The sequence below is a fragment of the Rhinolophus sinicus genome, linkage group LG01, assembly GCF_036562045.2.
Source record: "Rhinolophus sinicus isolate RSC01 linkage group LG01, ASM3656204v1, whole genome shotgun sequence".
In the NCBI taxonomy this organism is placed as follows: domain Eukaryota; kingdom Metazoa; phylum Chordata; class Mammalia; order Chiroptera; family Rhinolophidae; genus Rhinolophus; species Rhinolophus sinicus.
The window spans coordinates 208,674,012-208,685,102 of NC_133751.1; the positions used below are offsets into that span (position 1 = coordinate 208,674,012).

General features: G+C 66.1%; 2 protein-coding genes across 3 annotated transcripts in view; one reads left to right on the plus strand and one right to left on the minus strand.

Moving 5' to 3' along the window:
• Nucleotides 1–2,006, minus strand: part of ANKMY1 (ankyrin repeat and MYND domain containing 1) — a 52,831-nt gene extending 50,825 nt beyond the window's left edge. Inside the window, exon 1 of one of the 2 annotated variants that reach the window (XM_074316080.1) lies at nucleotides 1,867–2,006. Coding sequence is in view for 1 of the 2 variants with exons in the window: in XM_074316110.1 (XP_074172211.1) it covers nucleotides 1,867–1,914 (48 nt within the window). In the remaining variant the exon portion in view is untranslated. The remainder of the gene's footprint in view (nucleotides 1–1,866) is intronic. The other variant, XM_074316110.1, reaches the window with a different exon arrangement.
• Nucleotides 1,290–10,500, plus strand: RNPEPL1 (arginyl aminopeptidase like 1). Its single transcript, XM_019711650.2, has 11 exons — nucleotides 1,290–1,945; nucleotides 4,929–5,069; nucleotides 5,661–5,812; nucleotides 6,310–6,426; nucleotides 6,603–6,838; nucleotides 7,110–7,223; nucleotides 7,524–7,636; nucleotides 7,717–7,825; nucleotides 8,741–8,971; nucleotides 9,043–9,185; nucleotides 9,508–10,500. Exons 1-11 carry the CDS (start codon nucleotides 1,427–1,429, stop codon nucleotides 9,787–9,789), a joined length of 2,157 nt encoding a protein of 718 aa, XP_019567209.2. The 5' UTR covers nucleotides 1,290–1,426; the 3' UTR covers nucleotides 9,790–10,500.
• The last annotated feature ends 591 nt before the right edge of the window (nucleotides 10,501–11,091 follow it).

Below are 11,091 nucleotides of genomic sequence, written 5' to 3' on the forward strand. Positions count from 1 at the left end.
AGCCATCCTTCCCACCCCCAGGGAGAAAGGCAAGCATGATCACAGGGTTACAGATGGGGACACTGAGTCCCAAAGGATTCAGCACTACTCAGGGGTGACGCCGAGGTCCAGCGCAGTGTGAGTCCAGCCCCCACTTGGCCACATGGCAATCGAGCAGGAGACAGGCATGTGGGGTCCTGGATTCTCCCCCAGGCCCTGAGTTCATAGGCCATGCCTACAGAAACATCCTGGTGGCCCCTCTCATTCCATGGCTTCAGGGTCCACCTGACGCTCACTCATTGGGCATCTTCCCTGGTCTGCAGCTAAGCCTGTGGGTCCAGGTCCCTGGACAGGACTGGCAGGTGGGATAGGAGCAGGCAGGCCAGGTCCCGGTTACTACCCCAGCACTCACCTCCGTAACACCCCGGCCCCCAGGGCCCTGCCAGCCCTTGCAGCGCTGTCCAACAGAACTTTCTCCCATGGTGGGAGGTCCGCTGTCCAACATGGCTGCCGCTAGCCACACACTCCACTCCAAACACACTGATACTCTGAAACAGGCTGCTGCAACTGAGGAACTGAACTCATTCTATACCACTTAGATCTAAATAGCCATACACGGCTAGTGGCCACCTGCTCCGACAGCACAGCCTTCAGGCTGCTGGGCTCCACCTAGCCCCACATGGCCCACAACACCGACCATTGGTTTCACTCGGCCGTGGCTTGGGGGAATATGAGAATCATTCCCTCCGCCACCAAAGAACGAATAACACTGACTTCCAGACGCTACACTTGCCGGCTTCACGGAGGCAGCCACTGCCCCAGGAGCCTGGCCCTCAGCGTCGCTGAGGGAGCGGCGATCGGCCTCGCGGGATCTCCAAGGAGCAGGCCAGGTGGGAAGCGCGCAGGGCGGGGAGGCCGTGCGGCCGCCTGTCGCAACAAGGCTCCCGTGCGCCCCGGTCCCCGCGCACAACGCCCCCCGGCCCTCACCTCGCCTCGGGTTCCCGAGCACAGCGCTCGCGGCTCGCTGTCCTCACCAATCCCAAACCCCGTGCACAGTGCCCGGGCGACCTGCTCCCCATCCCGCCCCGCGCAAGCGCTCCGGCCACCTGTGCACAGCAACCCCAGCCCCGCGCACAGAGTTCCCGGCTCCTAGTCCCCTGAGCACACTGTCCCGGACTCCCAGTGTCCCCGCGCACAGCGTCCCCAGCTCCCAGTCCCCCGCGCACAGCGCCCCCGGCCCCCGGTCCCCCGCGCACAGCGCCCCCGGCGGCAGCCGAGCGGAGCCCGAGCGGGGCGGCGCACCGCGCGGGGCCGGGCCGGGCGGCTCCCGGCGCGACTTCCTGTTGTGCCCGCGCCCCGCCGCCGCCGCCGCCGCTGCCCGGCACCCCTCGCCGGCTCCCCGCGGCCCGGCGCGGCGCCGCCCATGGATTTCACCTAGCGCGGCGGCATGGCGGCGCAGTGCTGCTGCCGCAAGGCGCCCGGCGCCGAGGCCGCGCCCGCCCGCCCGCCGCCCGAGCCGCCGCCCGCCCTGGACGTGGCCTCGGCCTCCAGCGCGCAGCTCTTCCGCCTTCGCCACCTGCAGCTGGGCCTGGAGCTGCGGCCCGAGGCGCGCGAGCTGGCCGGCTGCCTGGTGCTCGAGCTGTGCGCGCTGCGGCCCGCGCCCCGCGCGCTCGTGCTCGACACGCACCCGGCCCTGCGCCTGCACTCGGCCGCCTTCCGCCGCGCCCCCGCCGCCGCCGAGCCGCCCTGCGCCTTCGCCTTCGCCGCCCCCGGGCCCGCGCCCCCGCCCCCGCTTCCCGCCTTTCCCGAGGCGCCCAGCGCCGAGCCTGCCTACTGTCCACTGGCCTTCAGGGTGGACCCGTTCACGGACTACGGCTCCTCGCTCACCGTCACGCTGCCGCCGGACCTGCAGGCGCACCAGCCCTTCCAAGTCATCCTGCGCTACACTTCGACCGACGCCCCCGCCGTGAGTCGCGCCAGGGTGGGCGCCAGGTCTCTATGCAGCCTCTTCCTGCGCTGCAGGCTAGGGGACATTGATAGGGCTGTTCGCCTGGGCACCTGCAGAGAGGCGGAGCCAGCCTCGTCCTGGAGTCCTGTCCAGGTGCCCTCAGTGATTCCTAGTTGGTGCCTGGGGAACCTTTAGGAGCCTTGGGCAGAGTGAGAGCCCAGGTGGTGGCCCAGTGGGTGGTGGGGCCAGGGAACAGCATGCCACCAAGGGAGGAGGCCTCTCCTTTCAGATGTGCAGGGGACAAGGGCAGCTTGTGGAAGGCACTTGCCAGGCCTTTCATCTGCTGCAGCCTGGCACTGAGGGGCAGGCCAGGGGTGTCAGATGTGGAAGGGCCTCCGTATAACCTGGGCCTCCCGAGGACTTGTGGGCACAGGTCTGTTCTCTGGAGGTGGCATGAAGGACAGACCTGCCAGCGCAGGAGGCAGAGGGCTAGGTTGGCTCTAATGCTTTAGGCCTCCGGGGCGAGGACTGGCAGGATGCTGTGACTCAGTGGTCTCATGTCCCCAACAGACACACATAAGCTCTGTGGGACTTTGGGCACAGAGCTCCCACTGCCCCAGAGGCTCTGCCAGAAAAACTAGATGGCCCTGGGCTCCCGTGTGGACAGCACACCTGTGACCCTCCTTTCCCTGGCCCCCCATACACACACACAAGGTGCACACAGCTCTGGGAGGCCCCGGGAGGTTCTGTCTGTCACTGTGGCATGCATATGGGCAGGGTGATGGGCCGGTGGTGCTGAAGACCTGGGCCAGAAGCCACCGTGACATCTGGACGGGAAGAGCACAGACCAGGCATACCTGTGGGCTTCCGGCACGATTCCCAGGAGCACTGAGCAGGCCCTGCCACCTCCCCTCCTTCCCTGCACTCCCATGGACGGGTGGGCTACTGGCCCACTGGGCTGGCCCCTGCTGCCAGCTCAGGTCGTGGGGTCAGGTAGATGTGCCTCCCTCACTGCATGAGAAGGCAGGGCTGTGCACCTCCGACCTTGATGTGTGACCTGGAGCCCACATGTCTGGTCCCCCTAAGACCGGGGCTCGCAGACTGGTAGAACCAGGGCCCTCGACAGGCCACTGGGGGTGGGGCCCGGCCAGCAAGGGTGGCTGTTGTCCCTGGGTTTTTGGTAGCCTACTTTGGGGCAGGGAGGGATGGCCTGGTCTCCCCAGACCAGGCGGCTCTGGGGCTGGGGGGCTTGCGGAGGACAGAGTGGTGTCGACCTCAGGCGCCCACCGTCACACAGGAACAGCACGGGGCTTGGGGCCTCAATCCCGAAGCCTGTCCCTGTGCCGGTGAGGATGCAGCTACCTGGGACGCCCTGCCAGCAGGTCCCCACACTGCCAGACGCAGCTTGGGGCGCTGCAGACTCTGGGGCCCGTGCTCCTTGCACCCTGTTCCTGAGCCCCACCCACCAGCAGAAACAGCTTTCTCGCTGCCCTTTGGTCTGGAGCCCTTAGGCCTGGTCCTTCTCCACCAGCCCATCAACAGCTGCACCCCTGCTCCCTGCACCCTGTGCTCCCGGATGAGTTGGTGGTCCACCTCTAGTGCGGGGTCCTGCCTGCCTGGGGGGCCTTGCTCCCAGGGCGGACTGTGGACCCCAGTGGTCTGTGCGAGGCTGAGGGGTGAGCAGTGCAGGCTGGACTCAGAGGTGGACCTGGGCAGTGGGGACAGGCCTGAGCTGGGTAGAGCCTCAGGAGGGCCATGGGGGAGAGGGGTAGGTCTATGAGAGGCTGAGGTGGGGGACTTGAAGGAAATATGGGGGACCATGGGGGCCTGTCCCCTGGTGGGCAAAGGACCACCAGCAGCAGTGTCTATAGTGGGCATATGGGTGAGGGGACGGGGGGGGGGGTGTCTCCTTAATGCAGATTCCTGGGTCACAGCCAGGAATCTTCTGGGGCGGGGCCCAGTGGTCTGCATTTTTGAACATGCTCCCCAGACAGGCCTTCTAAACATGTGGGGCAGCCCCAGGGATTAGCAGGAAAGGAAGATGTCACTCGCTGCTTGCTCCCCATGATAAGGGTACAGACATAGCAGCTAAAAGCCAGCTCTGAAAAAGCTGGCGAACACTGGCAGGTCTGCAGGAACAACAGGATGGGCAGCCCTGCCAGGTCCAGGGCCGGTGGGACAGGCAGCCCCTCCTGGGTCTGGGGTCTGCAGGGGAGGCAGACCCTCATGGCGGTGGGCAGCTGGGTGCTGGCAGCCACTGTGGGGTCTGTCCAGTGCTCCAGGCACGGGCCCCATTGGCCCTCCCCATGGCTGCTTCCATCCAGCCTGTCCTTTCCAAGTGCCACCATCCCAGGCCCAGAGCCCATCTCCCTGTAGGGATCCCTCCTGGCGAGGCTGGCCCCATTTCTGGGGTGGCCCTGGGCTTGGCGTGCATGCTCGTCTGGGGGTCATCAGGAAGCTCTGGTCCCCATTTCCATGTTCCTGGCTGAGACCACATTTGCTGTCAGCCTGTGAGAACATGGACTCGTGTTCTGGCTGTGCCTCAGTTTCCCTTTGGAGGCTGGGATGAGGGGCATGGGCTGGGAGACTCCCTAGGCTGGCTCCTGGCTACATGGCCTCCTGCCTGGAGTGGGGGCTGGCCCTGTCGACATACCGCAGCTGCCCTGCCTGCCCAAGGCGGGTGCGTCAGCACTGGCGACCGGGAGCGGCTGTGGCCCTGGATGGGCCTAGTCAGGCCGTTGCCTCTGGGTCCCTTACACCCTTCCTCTCCAGCTGCCACCCCCAGAGGCTTTGGGCCTAGAAGCTAGAGCAGGACAGTGGGTTTGGGCCTATTTCTGAAGGCCTTGCCCTCCCCAGGACACTTGCCCAGCTCAGGGTGTCCTGGCGTCCCCACGGGCTGCTCTGTGGGACAGGGCCCCCTTCGGGTGCCCCAGCCTCACTGGGGAGATGAGGGTGGCCTGCTCTGCCCACTGAGATGGGGAGGGCGTCTGCCTGCCTGCAGATCTGGTGGCTGGACCCCGAGCTGACCTATGGCAGTGCCAAGCCCTTCGTCTTCACCCAAGGCCACTCCGTCTGCAACCGCTCCTTCTTCCCCTGCTTCGACACGCCGGCTGTCAAGTGCACCTACTCGGCTGTCGTCAAGGTCAGTGCCCAGCGCCCACCCGCCAGCCGTGGCCCAGCCCCAGTGGGGCCGCTGACCTAGGGGGGGACTGACCTAGGGCCTCACTGTGGGGGACGTGCTGCTCTGCAGGGAGGGGGCCCCTTGACAGTCGGGGTCCTGGTGCTGGAGTCAGCAGTAGGCCCCTGAGAATGGGGGGCTCAGACAGACTGGCCAGTCCCATGGTGGGGGCCAGGGCTCCTGGGCCTGAGGGTGGCAGCCCCCCAGGGCGCAAAAGGTTTGCAGTCTGGGGGTCCTGATGGGGGTGAGAGGTTCCCTGACAGGTGTGGGGCTCCCCAACAGGAATGTCGGGTGCCCTATCATGGAAATGGGGTCCCCTAACGGGGCTTGGGGTTCCCATCAAGGACACAAGGCTCCCTAACCTCAGTTGTGGGGTGCCCTGTTAGGGAATGTGGGGGTTCCTTATCACAAATATGGGGTGTTTGGACCTGGATTGTAGGGTTTTCCACTGGGGATGTGGGGTGCCCTGTCAGTATGTGGGGCTTCCCAGTGGTGGTGTGGGGTTCCCCATCAAGGACATGGGGACCCTGATGGGCAGTGACTCCCCACATGCAGGCCCCAGCGGGGGTCCAGGTGCTGATGAGTGCCACACAGAGCACCTACGTGGAGGAGGAGGGTGTCTACCGATTCCACATGGAGCACCCTGTGCCCGCCTACCTCGTGGCCCTGGTGGCCGGGGACCTGCAGCCGGCAGACATCGGCCCCAGGTACAGCCACTGCCAGGGCCTCCTGCTGCCGCCACCTGGGGCTCGGGCCTCGGGGAGATGCCGCCCCAGTCAGGGCATGCGGCCTGTGTCAGACCCCACACTGGGGACCAGGCCTGCCCCTACCTTATTGCCATGGCCCAGTGCCGGCCCTGCCAGGCTCCTCTCCCACATGCCCCAGACCCGGCAGCCCCAGCTGTGCCCTCTTCCAGCCCGGCCCCCTGCCAGGGACACACCGCAGCCTGACGCTCCCTGAAGCCCACGCAGGCAGGTTCCTTCCAATAAAGACGAAAGGAACCAAGCGGCCCCTGAGCATGTGGCTCTGCCCCTGCTACAGAAGGGCCTGCCTGCGGCTGTCCACTGAGGTGGCGTGGCAGGCATGGGCCAGGCCTGCAGGGCCAGACAAGGCTTGGGTGGTATTTGAGCCTAGAAGCTGAGGGCGGGCCTGGTGGGTGAGTGGGGCAGGGGAGCCTTAGCCCACCTTCTCCGCCCCGTGACAGGAGCCGTGTGTGGGCTGAGCCGTGCCTCCTGCCCACAGCCACCAGCAAGCTGTCGGGTGTCGTGGAGCAGTGGCTGAGTGCAGCCGAGCGGCTGTACGGGCCGTATATGTGGGGCAGGTATGTCCTGGGGCACCTGGGAGCCCTGGCCGGCCATGAGGGGTCAGAGGGCAAGTCGCCATCCTCCCTGGGAACAACGGGCCCCTCGTCTGACCTCCTGGGGAGGAAGTGACTCTCACCACCCAGGCCCATGGCCGTCATGGTCACGTGCCCATCATCCCTCCCTCCTGGGGCAGGTATGACATCGTCTTCCTGCCCCCCTCCTTCCCCATCGTGGCCATGGAGAACCCCTGCCTCACCTTCATCATCTCCTCCATCCTGGAGAGTGACGAGTTCCTGGTCATCGATGTCATTCATGAGGTGGCCCACAGCTGGTTTGGCAATGCTGTCACTAACGCCACGTGGGAGGAGATGTGGCTGAGTGAGGGCCTGGCCACCTATGCCCAGCGCCGCATCACCACCGAGACCTATGGTATTGCCTGCAGCGGGCCGGGGGAGGGGAGGTGGGAGCGCCACCATGGCCTTGTGCACGCTGGCACCTCCAGGGCCATCCCGGGCACGGTGTCAGGGGTGCTGAGCCCAGCCCAGGCCCCAGGGTGCAGGCCCTCTAATGTGCACGTGTCCAGCAAGGTGGCCTTGGGTCAGCCCCACAAGGCTCAAGGCAGGGACCGCCACGTCGCTGCCCTGGGTGCTCAGGCTGCCCCCTGGCCCTCCCGCCTCCCCTGCCTCCCCGCCCCGTCCAGGTGCTGCCTTCACCTGTCTGGAAACGGCCTTCCGCCTGGACGCCCTGCACAGGCAGATGAAGCTCCTGGGGGAGGACAGCCCGGTCAGCAAGCTGCAGGTCAAGCTGGAGCCAGGTGCCTCCCGACCCTGAGGGTCTCCTCTGTTCCCACCAGCTGGATCCTGGCAAAGGCCAGGCCAGGTGCCCCCTGCCCCAGGACGGCCTCCCCTAGGCTCCCTCTCATGGGCTCTGAGCACCTGTCACTGTGGTGGGTGGACCCTCGGGCAGGACAGGCCACATCACTGCACTGCCAGGGCGTCTGGATGTGTAAGGGACGGCGGCCTCTGGCCCTTCCGTTCCTCTCGCCTGACCACCCCCACCCCGTGCCCCAGGACACAGGAGGTGGGGCACCGCCTAAAGCCAGGTGTTGTTTCAGGGGTGAACCCGAGCCACCTGATGAACCTGTTCACCTACGAGAAGGGCTACTGCTTCGTCTACTACCTGTCCCAGCTCTGTGGGGACCCCCAGCGCTTCGACAGCTTCCTGCGCGTGAGCAGCCCCTCCCGGACAGGCCCTGCCCCTCCCGCCCCGGCCCCCGCCAGGCCCCCTGAGCCCTCTCCCCCTCACAGGCCTACGTGGACAAGTACAAGTTCACCAGTGTGGTGGCCCAGGACCTGCTGGACTCCTTCCTGAGCTTCTTCCCGGAGCTGAAGGAGCAGAGTGTGCACTGCCGGGCAGGTGAGGCTGCGCCCGCCACACATCTGGGCCAGCCGCGGGCTGTGGGGTGACGGTGGGGGTCTTACTGCACAAGAAGCCACCTCTGCTCGGAGAAGGCCTCCTGGGTTCATCCCTCCTTCCTTCGGCTGTAGCTGGACGGTGTGGGCCTCGGGACGGGAGGCCATGGCAGCGGAGGGGGTGTGTCCCAGCCTGATGGGGCCCAGGGGGCTTCCAGGAAGGGGTGGCCCTTAGGCCAAGCTGACCTAGTTAGGCAGTCCCAGGAAGGGGGCCATGCAAACTGTGTGCAAAGGGCCTGGGGCAGGGTTGGCAGGGTGGAGGGAAGTTTGCCTCAGAGCTGGGTGAAGCCCGCTGGCCTGCTTGTGTGACACCCATGACAGTGTCCTTGGGGTTCCAAGGGCAAGCTTGGGGGCCAAAGGAGAGACTGGAGGGGTCTGACATGTAGGAGAGGCCACGATTTGCTGGAGGGCAATGAGGTGTGGCTAGGCGGGCTCGGTGTGGTGACCCTGTTTTAGGTTTGGTAAGTGCACCAAGGGTTGGTGGGGTAGGGATGGGTAGAGTCTGCCCCATAGCTGCCCAGTGCCAGAGCTTAAAGCAGAGCCCCGCCCCACCTACCAGCACTGAGTTTGGGCTTAAAGTGCCTCATTGTCTTGTATCCAGGAGAAGTGTGGAGGGGTTTGGGGTCCCTCAGCCACCAAGTGAAGCCGGCCTCCCTGTGTCCCTCACAGAAGCCACCCCAGTGGCTTGAAGTGGCAGAGGCTGACCCCAGCCTCCCCAAACTGGCCCTGACCTAGGGGCTCCTGGATCCTGGAACAGTCATGCCCAGGGACATCCTCGGGGTCTGGCATCTCCTGGGCAGGCCTGCTTGGGTGGCCCCTCCCCAACCCCATGGGGACCCAGGATGGCACCTCCCTGCAGGGCTGGAGTTTGAGCGCTGGCTGAATGCCACGGGCCCGCCACTGGCCGAGCCAGACTTGTCTCAGGGGTCCAGCCTGACCCGGCCCGTGGAGGCCCTCTTCCAGCTGTGGACTGCGGAGCCCCTGGACGAGGCGGCCGCCTCGGCCAGCACCATTGACATCTCCAAGTGGAGGACCTTCCAGACAGCGCTCTTTCTGGACCGGCTCCTGGACGGGTCTCCGCTGCCCCAGGGTGGGTGCCATGGCAGCCGGGTGGCTGGGGAGGGTGTGCCTGCTGGCCCTGACCCGCCTGCGGCCCCACAGAGGTGGTGACCAGCCTGTCCAAGTGCTACTCGTCCCTGCTGGACTCCATGAACGCCGAGATCCGCATCCGCTGGCTGCAGATTGTGGTCCGGAACGACTACTACCCTGACCTGCACCGCGTCCGGCGCTTTCTGGAGAGCCAGGTGCAGCCAGCATGGCCCGCCTCACCCTCCAGTCTGCTGCCCGACTGGGCATCCCGGGGATCAGGGCGGGGAGACCTGGCCTCAGGGCTGGCAGTGGGGGGGTGTGCCCCCGGGGAAGAGCCCAGGCCCCGCCAGTCCTCGGCGAGGCCGTGTCTGGAGGTCTAGGCCCACGCGCCCTGGGCATGGGGGCATTTGAGCTCTCGGGGCCCAAGGGTCCCAGGCCCCAGGCCCCCGGCCTCTGCGCCCTCCCCATCAGTCACCCCACCCAGCCCGAGCACCGGAGCAGCTGGGGTGACGGGCGCCCCGCCCTGCCCGCCCACAGATGTCCCGCATGTACACCATCCCGCTCTACGAAGACCTCTGCACCGGCGCACTCAAGTCCTTCGCCCTGGAGGTCTTCTGCCAGACGCAGGGCCGACTGCACCCAAACCTGCGCAGGGCCATCCAGCAGATCCTGTCCCAGGGCCTGGGCCCTGGTGCCGAGCCCAGCGCAGAGCAGGGCGGTGCCCGGGCAGAGGCAGACGCAGGCACGCCAGCCCTGCTGCTCGGCGACGAGACCCCCAGCAGCGCCATCTCTCTCAGGGACGTCAACGTGTCTGCCTAGCCCTGCCCTCCCAGACACCACCATTGTGCCTTCTGTGGCCCAGGCCTGCCGGACTGCACGTGGGCTCTGGCCACACGTCCTGCCGGGACCCATGCATCCCTCCTGTGGGCTCTCCCAGGGGCCGCGTGGGAGCTGGTCGAGGCCCGTGGACCTTGTCCCCTCAGCTCTCTTGCACTGCAGGCCCCAGAGTAGCCAGCCCTCACCACGCCCTCCTGTCTCAACACTGACTGCCGGGCGCTGCCCCTGGGGTGACAGCCCCGCAGTCCCATGGCAACCGCCACACTGTGCCTTATGTCTGCCAGGCCTGGGCTGCGCTGTCCCCACAGCCTGCCTCCTCCTCGCAGAGCTCTGCACTCTGCCCCGGGCTTGGCAGCCTCGGTCGGCCCCTGGCAGAGGGATAAGGATGCAGACGTGCCCTCTGTGTGGGGCAGAGGACACTAAGGAATGGGTGGATGTCCCTGGGGAAAGCCTTAGCCCCTCAGGGAAAATGGGGTCCCGGGCCCCAAGGGGAGTGGGACAAGATGCCTACCTTAGGGCGCCCCGGGGCCACTGCCACAGGACCCCAGGGGAAGGGGCTGGTGGCGTTGGTGCTCTTTTAGGCCCACCATGCTGGGACAGGCCCGGGGACCCTGTGGTCAGAGCTGGGCCAGCCAGGGGACCGTTGCAACGGGTCACTGTGATTGTCCCATTAAACTTCCACTCTAAAAACGACCTCCTGGGCTGTTTGTCCTTCGTATCTGCCCAGCTTCTTGGGTGGAGTCAGGAGCTGGTTACAGCCTGTCCTCCGAAACGGGCCCCTGGCAGAGGCAGGGCATGCTGGATGGCACCGAGGGTCTTCCCACACTCCAGCCATTCCTGGCCACCCTGGGTTTGCCCTGCAGCCCCGGAGGTCTGAGGACCAATGGCAGGCCGCCCCCAACCTTCCCAGCCTCTTGACCAGGCCTCTGAGCCCCCCCACCCCCCACTGGACCCTCAGATACCAAAGCAAAGGAGACTACTTGTCACCACCCTCACTCTGGGCCTTTCTCGGTGGTCCCCTGTCCCAAACCAGAGTAAAGGAAGAGATGAGTGGTGGGGGCAAGTTTGGTCTCAGAGGATCGAGACATGGGCTTCAGTGGCGACTGGCACAAGTGTAATGGACGGGTGGGACAGGTGGGGCTCGGAAGAGGAACAGGTCGGGGACTCCACTCTCTCACCACGAAGGACAGTCGAGCTGTACACAGTGGAAGCAGTGCAGCCACTGAGTTTACACAGGGCGGCATCCAGAATTGGCCCCCCAAGATCGTCCCCAGGTTCAGGCCA

Excerpts from the sequence above, each read along its gene's own strand:
- RNPEPL1 (XM_019711650.2), top strand. The coding sequence starts at position 1,427 with ATGGCGGCGCAGTGCTGCTGCCGCAAGGCGCCCGGCGCCGAGGCCGCG. Across the intron at positions 7,637-7,716 it reads GCTTCGACAGCTTCCTGCGC|GCCTACGTGGACAAGTACAA; the intron begins GTGAGCAGCCCC and ends TCCCCCTCACAG. Across the intron at positions 7,826-8,740 it reads GAGTGTGCACTGCCGGGCAG|GGCTGGAGTTTGAGCGCTGG; the intron begins GTGAGGCTGCGC and ends ACCTCCCTGCAG.